Source organism: Delphinus delphis, chromosome 14 (genome assembly GCF_949987515.2).
Source record: "Delphinus delphis chromosome 14, mDelDel1.2, whole genome shotgun sequence".
Lineage (NCBI taxonomy): Eukaryota > Metazoa > Chordata > Mammalia > Artiodactyla > Delphinidae > Delphinus > Delphinus delphis.
In genome coordinates this window covers 47,864,648-47,878,417 of record NC_082696.1, presented here as the reverse complement: position 1 = coordinate 47,878,417, position 13,770 = coordinate 47,864,648, and the positions used below count along the sequence as shown (strand labels likewise).

General features: G+C 41.9%; 1 protein-coding gene across 1 annotated transcript; it reads left to right on the top strand.

Annotated features, from left to right (window-relative positions):
- Positions 1–3,181: 3,181 nt before the first annotated feature.
- Positions 3,182–13,357, top strand: MFSD4B (major facilitator superfamily domain containing 4B). Its single transcript, XM_060030081.1, is given in 5 exon segments — positions 3,182–3,564; positions 5,281–5,449; positions 6,556–6,672; positions 8,002–9,212; positions 9,214–13,357. Coding segments are annotated over 4 exon segments (1,530 nt in total). The 5' UTR covers positions 3,182–3,564; positions 5,281–5,283; the 3' UTR covers positions 9,250–13,357.
- Positions 13,358–13,770: the final 413 nt, after the last annotated feature.

Sequence of the window (13,770 nt, the reverse complement as noted above, 5' to 3'; positions counted from 1 at the left end):
GAAAGTAGATCTTTCCATCTAGAGAAAAAAAATTTTTTGATGTTTAATCAGGGTGAATTAAAACATTTAAAATTAGTTAACTGAACCTCAATTCAATTATGTAATATTTTAAGTATATAACACAATGCCACAGGGGAGATAGAGACATGAGATCCATGGTTTCCATCTCATTGAGCTTACAATCTCCTAGGGAACTAAAGAGAAGTGTTGAAATAACTGTAACACAAGCTAGAATGTGTGAGAACATTTAGGAGTAGCATAGCTACATAGGAATTCAGATTTTTGGTTAGGTTGTTCAGAAAAAGTCTACTACATTCAACAAACATTTACTGAAGACAAACTGTGTGCCAGGCACTATGCTTGAGGATAAATAAGACGCAGTACCTTCCTTCAGGCACTCTTGGTATAAAAGGGAAGCTGACACATAAATAGGAAAATTCTATAGGTAGTAGTTGGTGGCCTATGAGAATTATGCACAAAGGAGGGAAACTAAAATAGTCCCGAGACTGAGAGGAGGGTCAGAAGAGGCTTCCTAGAGGAAGTAACACCTCAGCTGACTCTTCAAAGATAAGTAGGGATAGTTCTGGTTCGGTGTTATCATAAGCCTGCTCCAGCCCCTCTCCCACTGATGACAACTAACCACTCACGATGAAATACAAAGAGCAAGTACCTGAGGACTCTGAAAAGTGAACAAAGGAGGGGAATCAAAACTTAGAAAAAAAAACCCTTCAAGGCAATGAGATAGAATGATAGAAACCCCATCTTCCTTGTTCAAGGAACTGAGAAATGGAGATGCTCTGGGTTGGAAAGCGAGTGGGGAGGTGGGGAGGGGAGAGCTAGAGAAGGTGATCACTAAAATTTTGTGTATGAACCACGCAAGCCCCTTGGGTTTGCCCCTGTGTGTGACAGACACCCGAAGCAGCATAGCAACAGCTTTGACAACTGATTTGAGTGTTAAACCATTGCCCAAATCTCAGATGAACGCCTGAGTGGTGCATGTTCAGGACTGGCCCAGAGCAGCACAGCACAGCACAGGCTTTGATAACTGAACTGAGATTGGAACCATCATCCACAGAAGGTGATACGAAACTTGCAGCCTGAACTCAATCAGGTTGATTGCCTGCTTAAATGAACACTCTCCAGAGGAGGATTTTAACAGGACCCAGAGTCTGCGTAATGTAACTGTCACAATGTCCAGGATACAATAGAAAATTACCTGTCATACAAAGAAACAGGAAAATGTGACCAAATCCCAAGGGAAATGACAAGCAACAAACACAAACCCTGAGATAACACAGATGTTGGCATTTTCCTAGAATTTAAAGCAGCTATTACATGTTCCAGGAGGTAAAGATAAATGTAAAGAAAGGCATCTTCAGCAGAGAAGAAGAAAGGATGAAGAAGAACCAGGTGGAAATTTTGAACTGAAAAGTACAATAACCGAAATAAACAAATTCAGTGGATACAGCATAATGGAGATGAGGAAAGAGGCAGTGCACTTGAAGATAGAGACATCAACAGAGATGATCTAAACTGAAGAGCAGAGAGGGGAAAAAACAACTAGAAAAGAAAGAGAGAACATATGAGCATCAAGGATCTCTGCAATAATATCAAAAGGTCTAACATACAAGTCATCAGAGTCCCAGAAGGAGAGGAGAAAGAGATCGAGGCAGAAGAATTATTTGCCCTTAACAATTTGGACCTAACTTACTTCTCCCATATCATATTCTATTCTCTTTAACATATGTATATGCCTTTTGTTTCAATCACATTACACTTTTCTCAGAGACATTCCCTGACTCTGAAAAACTAAAACAGGTTCTCTTAAATCATAACACCTGTACTTTCTGGGGTAAACTGGGACGTGATTAATGACCAAATGGATGGGGCTGGAGAGATGGGTTGCAAGGGAAATGATGATAAGACTCAGGTGTGTATAATCTGGAGCTTAAGTGGGTGAGCTGGAGAGTAATCAGGTGGAAAAGAACATTTCAGATAAACGAGAAAAAAATCTTTACACATTTTGAGGCCGTGGTCTGTTTGGTCAAAGAGCAAAAGGAAACAAAAAGCTAGAGTAGGATACACAAAACAAGGCCTTTCCTTCATCCACTGGCATAACTTTTTAAAAATAATTAATTAATTTTTATTTTTGGCTGTTTTGGGTCTTTGTTGCTGCGTGCGGGCTTTCTCTAGTTGCGGCGAGCAGGGGCTACTCTTCCTTGCGGTGCGCGGGCTTCTCATCGCGGTGGCTTCTCTTGTTGTGGAGCACGGGCTCTAGGCGCGCCGGCTTCAGTAGCTGCAGCACGTGGGCTCGGTAGTTGTGGCTCACGGGCTCTAGAGCACAGGTTCAGTAGTTGTGGCGCACGGGCTTAGTTGCTCCGGAGAATGTGGAATCTTCCCGGACCAGGGCTTGAACCTGTGTCCCCTGCACTGGCAGATGGATTCTTAACCACCGCGCCACCAGAGGAGCCCCCACTGGCATAACCTTATTCAGGCATTCTGCAAATCAAAGCCCTGCTCCACTTCCTTACAACAATGGAATTATTTGAAGGGACTGGGGGTGAGAGTGTGCTTGAAACCGCAGTTTTGGCTCCAGATTTCTTGAGCTATTGTGTCCACTGATTCGCTGACTGACTTTGGGCAAGTTGCTAGTTTCTATGACTCAATCCTCCTATCTTAAAATCAGGATAACACGTAATTTAGAGTGTTGTTATGAGGATCAATTGAGCTCATACACGTGAAAGCTTACATATGTGGTTCAACAAATGCTGTGGAGTAACAGATGAACTGCAGATCAATAGACGACAGACCTTAAAGGAACTAGGGCAGGGATTTTAGAAAGTTGTATTAAGGACAGACCTTGGGGTTCCCTTTACCCCCCAGGAGACCCGGAGAGAGGGAGCGAAGCCATACCTTGTATTTCTTGGCCAGCACTTCCTCCTGACGGCTTGGCTGCATCTTCCCTCCTGATTCGTCGGGTCCCAGGCTGCGGCTTCAGCTCGCTCCGCCGCGCGGCGCCCGCCCACAGGGCCTCTGTGAGCTCAGCTAAGTGTGATGCTGAGGCCCGAGCGCGGCGTCCAGTGTCCTGGGCAACCCTATCAACTTCCGGTTTGAGGCAAGGCCGTGGTTGGCTGGAGGCCACATTTCCGCCACGTGACCCGGGCAGGCGCCCTGCGTGTGCGAGGGCGCGCCTCCGCTGCCGGCTACACCCGGCGCGTTCAGAAGTTCTAGTCCTCGGCCCGGACTAGGGCTTCCCCCGGGGAGGTGGCGCCAGCCGAGACCGCCGGCTCTGGAGGCGCGGGGCCGGGGCAGGGCTTGGAGTTCTCGAGACTCCTCTGAGAAGCCGGACGGCAGCAAGACCGCTGCTCGCGAGCCTCCAAGCTGGAGCTGGAACTGGAACCCTGTGGGGCCGGGGCCCAGGCTGCCGGGCAGCGGCTTTTCCCGGCCGAAGCCCCAGCGGAGAATGAGCCGGAGGCGGTGGCGGGCTCCCGGCGGAGCGGCCGGGCTGGGAGCGTGCTGCGCTGGTTCATCACCGTCCTCCTGTGTGCCGCCTTCCTGGGGCTGGTGAGAGCCGGGGCTGGAACCCTCCCAGGCCGAGGCGTGAGCAGAAGTCCTGTAGGGAGCGCGGCCTTCCGAGCTCCTGTCTCGTTTCCGCCGCTTGCAGACTGGGTGTCCTTGGGCTCCTTAATCTGCCGGGGCCTCAGTTTCATAATCTGAAAAATGGGCACAATTATAATCTTAGAGGGCTATTGTCAAGTGTGAAACCGATTTTCGTAAAATATTTTCCAGCACCAGCAAACCTTTCTACCTCTCCTCCGTGGGGTCGGGGGGATGCAAGAGGGGTTGCCAGGTTTATAGCCTCCCCCGAAGCCCCCCCCCCCCGCCTCCTGCGTTCACCCAACCCCCAAATTATTGCGCAAAGTTGCTCTACTGTTTTTTTCTCTTCCTCGGCTGACCAAATTCACCCCTTATTTTTGCAGGTGGGGAAATAGACCCAGAGAGGGAAAGTGACTTTTTTTCGGACCACACAGCTGGTTAAGTGGTTGAGCCAGGAATGTCTTTTATTCTGCCTACAGTTTTATGTAAAACAAAATTCAGGTCCTTCAGTGTTTTTCTAAGACCAAACTGCAAGGCTAGTTTGGCCTTTTGCCAACCCCTTTGGCCGCCCTGTGGTCACTTGTCTTAAATATTGGGATCCTGGGGAGTTGGGAGGGTGAGTCCTCTGAGCAGAGTCACCTGTGACCACTTAGTGTCTCTTCCTTTGAGCCAAGCTTGATTCTTAGAGTATTTGTATTCGAAGAAACGTCACTGCAGATGATGTGCCAGGTCCTTTTAAGTGCTTTGCAGGCGGGAACTAATTTGGTTACAGCTGGGGCGCAGCCTTCCCTTCCTGTACTAGGCACTTACTCTGCACCTGTGCCCAAGCTTGCTCGTAGCTGGGGACTGCTCGGGCCTGGAGAGGGGCTACACCCAAGCGTTTAGAGCAAATTCGTGCAATTAGAATCACTTATTCTTGAAATGTAGACCGATTGGAAACATTTTTTGTGTGTCCAGCGAATTTCCTGTGAAAGCCAACTGCAGCCCCTAATTTTTGCTGAAGTTACATGTCTTTGAGTAAAATTTTATTTTTAAAGTCATTGCATACACGCATATGTAATATTCTCTAAGGAAGCCTTACAGACAGTACTCCTGAGGCTTTGGTTTTCTTTGAAGAAAAATGTAGATTTAGAAACATTCAAATTGTTTATCTCTTACATGTTTTATATGTGTAGTTCAGAGGAAGGACCCCATGTACATCCAGAAATATTGCTGTTTTAACAACATCAAAAAATGGGGATAATATTTTGATGGTTTGTTAACTTAAATTTTTAACCTCAAAATTCTGGTGTTATTTGTGCGTGCAGTATATTTCAGACTATTCAAAACTATTTCATAAATTTTTTAATGTTACATTTTACTGTTAATACAAATACTGTAGTTTTTTTCTGGTATTGTTCAAAAAGGAAACAGAATTGCAGCAAAGAGCCAAAAGAATTAAAGAATTTTGTAAAAATCGAGAGTTGTCAAAACTAGAAAAGCACTAGGACTTGGCACACCAGAAATAGGAGTCTATAGCTCTACTAGTACTAGTATTTTCATTATGAATTTTACTGTGGGGCTTAATCTCCTACATTACATTGAAATCCCCTCCTCCCTTTTTAATACTGAAAAACAGCTACCACCTGGATAGACATTATTTTAGTGATTGTAAATGAAAACTTCTGTCTTTCTAAATTTTAGGGAATGAGTGTCGCTATACTGGGACCCACGTTTCAAGATTTGGCAGCAAATGTGAACCGCAATATCAGCAGTCTTTCTCTGATTTTTGTGGGCCGTGCCTTTGGATATTTGGGTGGCTCTGTGATTGGTGGAGTTCTTTTTGACATTATGAATCATTTTCTTCTTTTGGGTAAGTAAACAACAATTTTCGCTTGTGACTTTCGAGGAATTTACAGTTTGTTTATAAATATGAAACATACTGGCTTGCAGAATGGTTGACAACTTAAGGGTAGTGTTTAGGTATCCTCAGTGGAAGTCAGGTTTCCCTGGTGCCTGCTTTCATCTTGGCAGTTACTGGGAATCCGGTCTAAAACCCCTCTGGAAATTTAGATTAGCCCTGGAGTGTGTTAGCGATCCTTAGCCTTCCCGACCTTCATTGTAGTTTAGGCACCACCACTGGATAACATACAAGTTGTCCAAAGAGCTCTGATTGTCAGGGTTTAGGGCAGATCTCCTGGGCCATAGATCAGAATAAACTCCTTGAACCTCCCCAGATTAGACCCTGGACTGAGAATGAGGTGGGAGGGGATGGTGGGTGAAATGATGAAGGTTCAATTTTTGTCCCAGCTGCCCCATGTTAATGATTACCCCAGGCCTCTCTACCTCACTCTCAAAATGGACGGCGAAGCTTTTAACTTACTCTTTTTTGGGATAACTTGACATGTTTAAAGAAAATCTGAATTAATGTGATAAAACTGCTTTGGACGTAAGGAGATAATTTACCATTGTTGATGAATGAGTAAATAATCTCTCTGATTTCCATAGTGTGTCGAAAGACTATACTACTTATATTTCCCTCCCTATTCCCCAAATTTGTTTAATACATTTCTACTATGAACTACTATAGTAATTGCATTTAATTTTTGTCTTTTTTATTTTTTACCTCATATCTAAACATCTCTTTAGGTGGTTAAATATGAAACATTTAAATGAATAATTTTTGAGCTCTGTTTTGCTATAAAACTTTGCCTTGTGGTATAATGTATTGTTTGGTTATTAGCAGTACTAGAAATGTATTTATAGTAGAATAACATATATTTTATAGTCCATAAAGATGATAAAAGCTTTTAAATGAAATAACTGTTAGTAGAAGCTAAACCTCTCATCTACTCATTATTACTCAATTTTAATTTGACCTGTTTTTACATTTTTGGGAGTTTTTATGATGTTGCCTTGATCCATAACCCTTTCCCATAAATAGTGTTTTTTATAGCTGACTTTTACTTTTCTTCTCAGGGATGTCAATGTTCGCTACCACAATTGGTCTTTATCTTGTTCCATTTTGTAAGACCGCGGTGTTACTGATTGTCATGATGTCCATCTTTGGTGTTTCAGTTGGCATCCTGGATACAGGTCAGTGAGCCCTTCATTGTCAACTCTGGGAGTAGGGACTTTCTACTAGAAAAAGTAGAGCATATGATATTAAATTGTCACTTGCAGTGTCCCCTAAAATGACACTGACCTACTGAGTTGGTCATGGGGTCTCCAGGTCAGAACCACCTTTCCGGCAACTACTCTTCTTGCCAAGTAGGGTGCCCATTTTTGAGCAGCCAACCACAGAGTGAATTCAGAGAATTTTGTTCTTTGAGAGATTGTTGATTTACAGTATCCAAACAGGGAAGGGGCCCCCATGTGGGTAATCACAGTGCAGATGAGCAGGTTTTCATTTCGGGATAGAACTTTATCATTGTAATATGGCAGGAATTGACGGGTTAATAGAACAAACCAAGTTTGGAACCATTATTTGGCTGAGGAAACATAGAAGCAGCTCTCCAATTTAAAATGCACTCTGTCTTTTGAACTAAGAGAAACCTGTGCTGTGTATTATTTCCCTTCTTTTCCTATTCTCTCAAAAGTTCCTGCCCTCCTGCAGGAGATCCTCTCCATGTATCTTCATATCTTTTAAAACCTACTAAATAACATATGTGACATTTGTTCACCCCTGAAACCAACGTTCTCCCTCTCTTCCTGTTATTTGATAGGTTGGGGAAATATTCTTTTACTTGGGGCTTAATTTGGTTGTGAAATTACAGGATGGAATTGTGTGGAATTGTATGTTTATCTGCAAATATATTAAAAAGAAAGAGAAAACACAAGACTTGAGGCTTCTTGCCTTTCACCATGTAGATACATAGACAGTGTAACTGAGTGTGTTAGAAGGTATCCGTGTTCCTTGTTTCCTGCAATGGGCACAGCAGAATCCTGTAATGTTCAGGTTCCTGAACATGTGTTTTGCATCCGCCGTATACATAAATAATTTTCTTCAAGTGGCTACCGATTGCAGGTACAGAAAAATTTGGTAATTTGGCCACTATCTGATGATAATATATATTTAAAATGTTTAAAAATAACTATATAAATATCCTTCCCTACCCCCACCCCTCCTATCCCTGGTATTAGAACTATATTATAAAAAGCCTTGGGCTAATGTACTTGGCTCTAGGAAATAGTGGTTTATTAGCTTGTAGAATCCCATTTGTGAGTGTGTGATGTTCCAGTGCTTAGAGTTCGCTGGTGGTATTGGTGAGTTAGAGTTTTTTAATCATAGAATTGACTTAGTTGCAACAGTTGATAACTTAGAATATTATAATCCTTGTGCCATGTAAAATAGACTCATCTATTTTGAACTTTTTTTTACTAAGTTACTATGATTAAATCATTTTCCCCATCTTTCATTGGTAGGTGGTAACGTCCTAATCTTGGCTATTTGGGGGGACAAAGGAGCCCCCCATATGCAGGCCTTACACTTCAGTTTTGCCTTGGGTGCCTTTTTGGCTCCCCTGCTGGCTAAATTGGCATTGGGCAGGATGGTGTCTCCTGAAAACCACACAGAGGCTGACTTTAACCATTCTGCCCTCAACCAGTCATCTGAAGCTGACTCAGAATCTCTGCTTCGAATACCTGACGATATGAATTTACTCTGGGCTTACGCTGTTATCGGTACTTATATTTTTGTAGTTTCTCTCTTTTTTTTCGCTCTGTTTGTAAAGAAAAGCTCAAGGCAGGATAAAGCAAAAGTATCTACTCAGAGGTTTCGAAGAGCTAAATATCACAATGCCCTTCTTTGTCTCCTTTTTCTGTTCTTCTTTTTTTATGTTGGAGCCGAGGTAACATATGGCTCTTACGTTTTCTCCTTTGCAACCACCCATGCTGGCATGAAAGAAAGTGAAGCGGCTGGGTTGAACTCCATCTTCTGGGGGACCTTTGCAGCCTGCAGGGGTATGGCAATCTTTTTTGCTACATGTTTACAACCTGGAACCATGATTGTGTTGAGCAACATTGGCAGCCTGGCTTCATCTTTATTTCTGGTGCTTTTCAACAAGAGCCGAGTTTGTCTCTGGATAGCAACTTCAGTGTATGGCGCCTCAATGGCAACCACATTTCCCAGTGGTGTGTCTTGGATTGAGCAGTACACGACCATCCATGGGAAAGCTGCAGCATTTTTTGTAGTCGGTGCTGCCCTGGGAGAAATGGCTATTCCTGCAGTAATTGGAATTCTTCAAGGAAAATACCCTGATTTGCCTGTAGTTTTGTACACCTGTTTGGGGTCATCAGTAGCCACTGCTGTTTTATTTCCTGTGCTGTATAAATTAGCCACCTTGCCTATCAGTCGTCAGCATAAAGAACACAGTAAAAGCGAGGACCAGAAAGCTTTGCTCTCTAGCTCTGGGCTAAATGACTGTGAGGAAGAGAATGAAGAAGAAGATGCAGAAAAATGGAATGAAATGGACTTTGAAGTGATCGAAATGAATGATACAATGAGGAATTCTGTAATAGAGACATCTAGATATATTTTGATGGAGCCCACAGCTGACGTCTCCAACCAGTCCCACTCAAATGCGTTAATGTTTGAGTCCTCTCCGGTTAATATGGGCAAGTCCCCTGTGAATCACCTTGCAAGAAAGCAGGACAAAAGGGACTAAGGGCTAGAGAAGATGAATTATTTACTGACTTCCCTGAATAATCATCAGTTCTAAAGAGGCCAGTCAGAGCAAAGCATAACAGATTTTCAACAAGCTTTGGGGGTCAAAATTTCTAGGTCCAAGTATAGCAAATGCTAAAAGGTTTTGAAATGTTTTGTCATTCCCAGAGCCTTTCGTAAAGAACCAGTGATCTCATACAGCTGGATCCTGTTGTGAGGCTAGCGTTTGGTGGCATGTGGCTGATTAGGCAATATTTTCTGGTCTCAGAGTGTGCAGAGAAGGCATTTGTTTTTGAGAAGTTGGGTGCCATTCAGATAGAATGAAACTGTTTAGTAGTTGAATTGGTTAGCTGAACAAATTATCCGTCGTCAGTATTCTGCCAGGGAAGTTGAGGAGGATCATTTCATAAAAGAGCATCTTTGAAAATGGACAGAGATTTTTACTGTTTCCCTCTGTCTGTAGTGTTGGACCAGAAAATGCTAATTACTCGTATGATTTCTGATTTCTGTGAAGAGAACACAGAACAGGCACAGACCTGGCTTCAGGCCTCCACTGCTGCTCACGAGTCTTCTGGCCCTGTACTCAGTCATTTAACTTATATAGGTCTCGTTTATCTCATCCCCGATCTGTGATTCTCTAATGAAAATGCGATGACTTTCAAACTGGGGATCCATAATTTTTAAAGTTTGTGCAAGATACCTGCTAGAAATCAATATGTGTCACCCCATTCTTCATTTCAAATGAGAAGTGAAAAAAATTGATAGCTTTAAGAATGTGCTACTATGAATAGTGTCAATTTAAGAGACTCAGTGTTTAATACTTTATTTGAATAATTGTCTGAAGAATACATTTTTAGTACTGTATTTCATCAATTCTGAGATGCACCTTTTTTCATATTTTTAACATCTCTGAAATCAATATGTGTTGAAATCAATGATCATTTAACATTGTGGCAAAACTTAATTGACGGTTTTTTCCTATATACTTCTATAAAGTAGTGCTGCATTTTACAATCAGTGTCTTAGTTTCAGTGACTATAGTAATTCATTCAATTATGGAGATTATACTATTTTTACAGACCTTTTAAAAAGAAGTTATTTTTATATGCTTATTTTCCGTAATTATGTTCAAAAAGGATTTGGAGATGCCTTGTTCCGATTTTTAAAGCTGTTTCAGGGTTACTATGTTAGTAGTAGGGCTGTGGACAGGGTCTCTTGAGGTCCTTTCCCTAGCTCAGTAACACAGTGTGGGTATGAGCCTTGCTGTTCCAGGAATTGCTCCTCATTAAGTCCAGTTGGTAATCATGTTGTACGCCCCGTAGATTAGGTTGCTAGTTTAACTTACAGTGAGACACAGTCTTTTCCAAGGATTGGAATACTTGTATCCCCCAGGTGGATACAATACTCTGGATACAATGCTTGAAGCCCTCTGGGCTTCCTCTTTGCCTAGTTTGAAATACCTGGGAAACCAAAGTAATGATTAGAAAGTGGCTTGGGAGCCTAAGAGTCGGGGATCATGAGTATGGCAAGTGGGCTATCCTTTGATAAATGACTGGCATTGACGACAGATTTTATTCACTTCTTTTTAGCACATTTTAGGCTGAAAAATATCTAATTTCTACTTGGTTGCAGTATGTCTACTTTTTATCTAATTTCTATAAATTTGCCTTTGTTTTAAGTGGAAAACTACCTTTCTTGACCACTGTCCATTATTGGTTCATATTAACAATCTGACAGTTTTGGAGAGGGCTGGTGAAGAAATTAGCAGTGAAAAGCCTATTCTTGCTCTTTTTATACTGTATTTTTCTCTTAGCAAGAACTTGGAGATTATCTCTGCTCCATTTACTGCTCTTCTCAGGTTGTTGGAATTTAGGCAGCAGCAACTGTTTGGCATCTGCGCGGCTTGCTGGAATAGGGATTCTACCTGCAGCATCTACATTTAAAGGGTAAAAAGGCAACTCAGGGAAAGAAGTTAATAAGAACATGGCAGAAAATTTGGAAATCCATGAAAAATGCATTAGAATTCCACAAACCAAAATGTGAATGGCCAGATGAGATTATAGGCATTGTTAAAGTTTAATAATCTATTTCCATATTGGAAGGATAAGACTTATTACAATTCAGGAATTAGCATTCATCCTAATAATAAGTTCTTAGTTAAGTAAGTGTCTGCTGATACACAGATAACCAATACCGAAATTTTCTGTTGCTGAGTAACAAATTACCACAAATTTAACAGCGTAAAACAGCGGAGTTTTTGTTTCTTTAACCTCATAGTTTCCTTGAGTCAGGAGTTTGGGCACGGTGTCACTGTCACTCACGGTTTCACAGGGCTGCAGTCAGGCTGTTGGAAGAGTTGTGCTTCTTTGTGGAGCTTGGGCTTCCCTTCCAGGGCCGTGTAGTTTTTGACAGTATTCAGTTCCTTGATGTGGATTGAGGTCTCTGTTTTTTGCTGGCTGTCAGCAGGCACCATTCTCGATTGTTAGAACCTCCCACAGACCCTTGCTGTGTGGCCCTCTCTTAGATCCTCTCAAAAGTATGGCAGCTTGTTTCTTCAAAGCCAGTGGGAGAATCTCTTACCAGAGCCAGCTAAGCTGGTGTCTTTTATAATATAATGTAATCACAGGAGTGACATCCTGTCACCTTTGCCATATTGGGTTGGCTAGAAGGAAGTCGCAGATCTGCCCAAACTCAAGGGGAGAAGCTAGTATAGAGATGTATCTGATTATTGGGGGTCACCCTGGAGTGTGTCTGCTATACTCAGGTACCTGCAAAACTCAAGAGAGCTAGAAAGTTTGAGCTGGGGGGAAGAAAGACCTTCAGCAGTCATTGAAAGTGATTATAGATACAGCCCACTGAATGTCCTAGTGAGGGGATGGAAAGTGCTCCATAGACCAGGCCAATAAACCTAACTCGGAGTTAGGCTTTTTTTTCTTGAGATTTTATTTTGTGTCCTTTACCACTGTGCTTTTTAAAACCCGTTCAAATGCAGCATAATATGAGGGAAATAGGTAAGTTTCAGTTTAATTGTATTTTCATAGTAAAGTCCAAGAACACTTTGAGAGCATTTTTCAATTACTATTATGTTTTAAAGGAAAATCTTTTTTAAAAATCAGTTTTTATTATACAAGTAATGAAGGTATAAAGAAAGGTCATGATAGAAAATTATGGAAATACCTAAAATTATGAGGGACAAATATAAGTAATCATAATCCTAAACACCTGGAGAGTTCTTACATTTCTAATCAACTTAATTTCCTAAGTCAAGGGTAAAGGAGTAAAAAAAAGTTTCTTTCTACCAGATACGGTATCAGAAACAACTTGAATTTTGTGTCTACATTATATTGATACTATATTTGGTGGACTGGTTTTTAGTTTGAAGAATTGTAGTTTATTAAAAACAAAAACAGTGTAGCAACACATTCCTAAAAACTGTGTGAGACCCAGATTACATGTAAAATAATTTTGTTTCAGGTAGATTTACTGAATAGTCAAGATAGCTTTCTCATAACCAGAACTTTTGTTTTACCATAGCAATGTACCATTTTCAGTCCTGCTGCTTAAAAAGTTATTACTAAAATAGAGCTTAAAATTCTTAGTGGAAGTAGATATATTCTTCTGGGATGCCCTGTATTTGTGTTTAAGTGCCCTTGTTTTGTTCATACTATGGGGATGCTGTGGAGGTAGAGGTGATAGGGAAGGGATACAGAAAAGCTTCCCGTATGATTCAAAGTTTGTTAGAAATGTTCTTTTTTTTTTTAAAAAAAAATTTATTTATTTATTTTGGCTGCGCTGGCTCTTAGTTGTGGCACATGGAAACTTTGTTGCAGCATGCAGGATCTTTAGTTGCGGCATGCATGTGGGATCTAGTTCCCTGACTAGGAATTGAACCTGGCTGCCTTCATTGGGAGCGCAGAGTCTTTCCCATTGGACCACCAGGGAAGTCCCAGAATTTTTTTTTTTTTTTTTTTTTTTTTGTGGTACGCGGGCCTCTCACTGTTGTGGCCTCTCCTGTTGCGGAGCACAGGCTCCGGACGCGCAGGCTCAGCGGCCATGGCTCACGGGCCCAGCCGCTCCGCGGCATGTGGGATCTTCCCGGACTCGGGCACAAACCCGCGTCCCCTGCATCGGCAGGCAGACTCTCAACCACTGCGCCACTAGGGAAGCCCTGTTTTTTGTTTCTAATTGAAATTTTTATGAAGATTACTGTAGATTTACATGCAGTTGTATATAGTGTTTTTTTCAAATTTGCTGAGAGAGGGTTACTTGCTCAATGTGGAAGGGTAGAGAACTAGACTAGTGCTTCTCATACTTTAATGTGCATTAGAATTGCTTGTTAAAATACAGATTCTAATTCAGTTGGACTGGGGTAGGACTGAGATTCTGCATTTCTAAGAAGCTCCTAGGTGCTGTTGGCCCTCACTTTCAGTCTGAAGTGGATCTCTTGTAGACAGCATATATATGGGTCTTGTTTTTGTATCCATTCAGCAAGCCTGTGTCTTTTGGTTGGAGCATTTAATCCATTCACG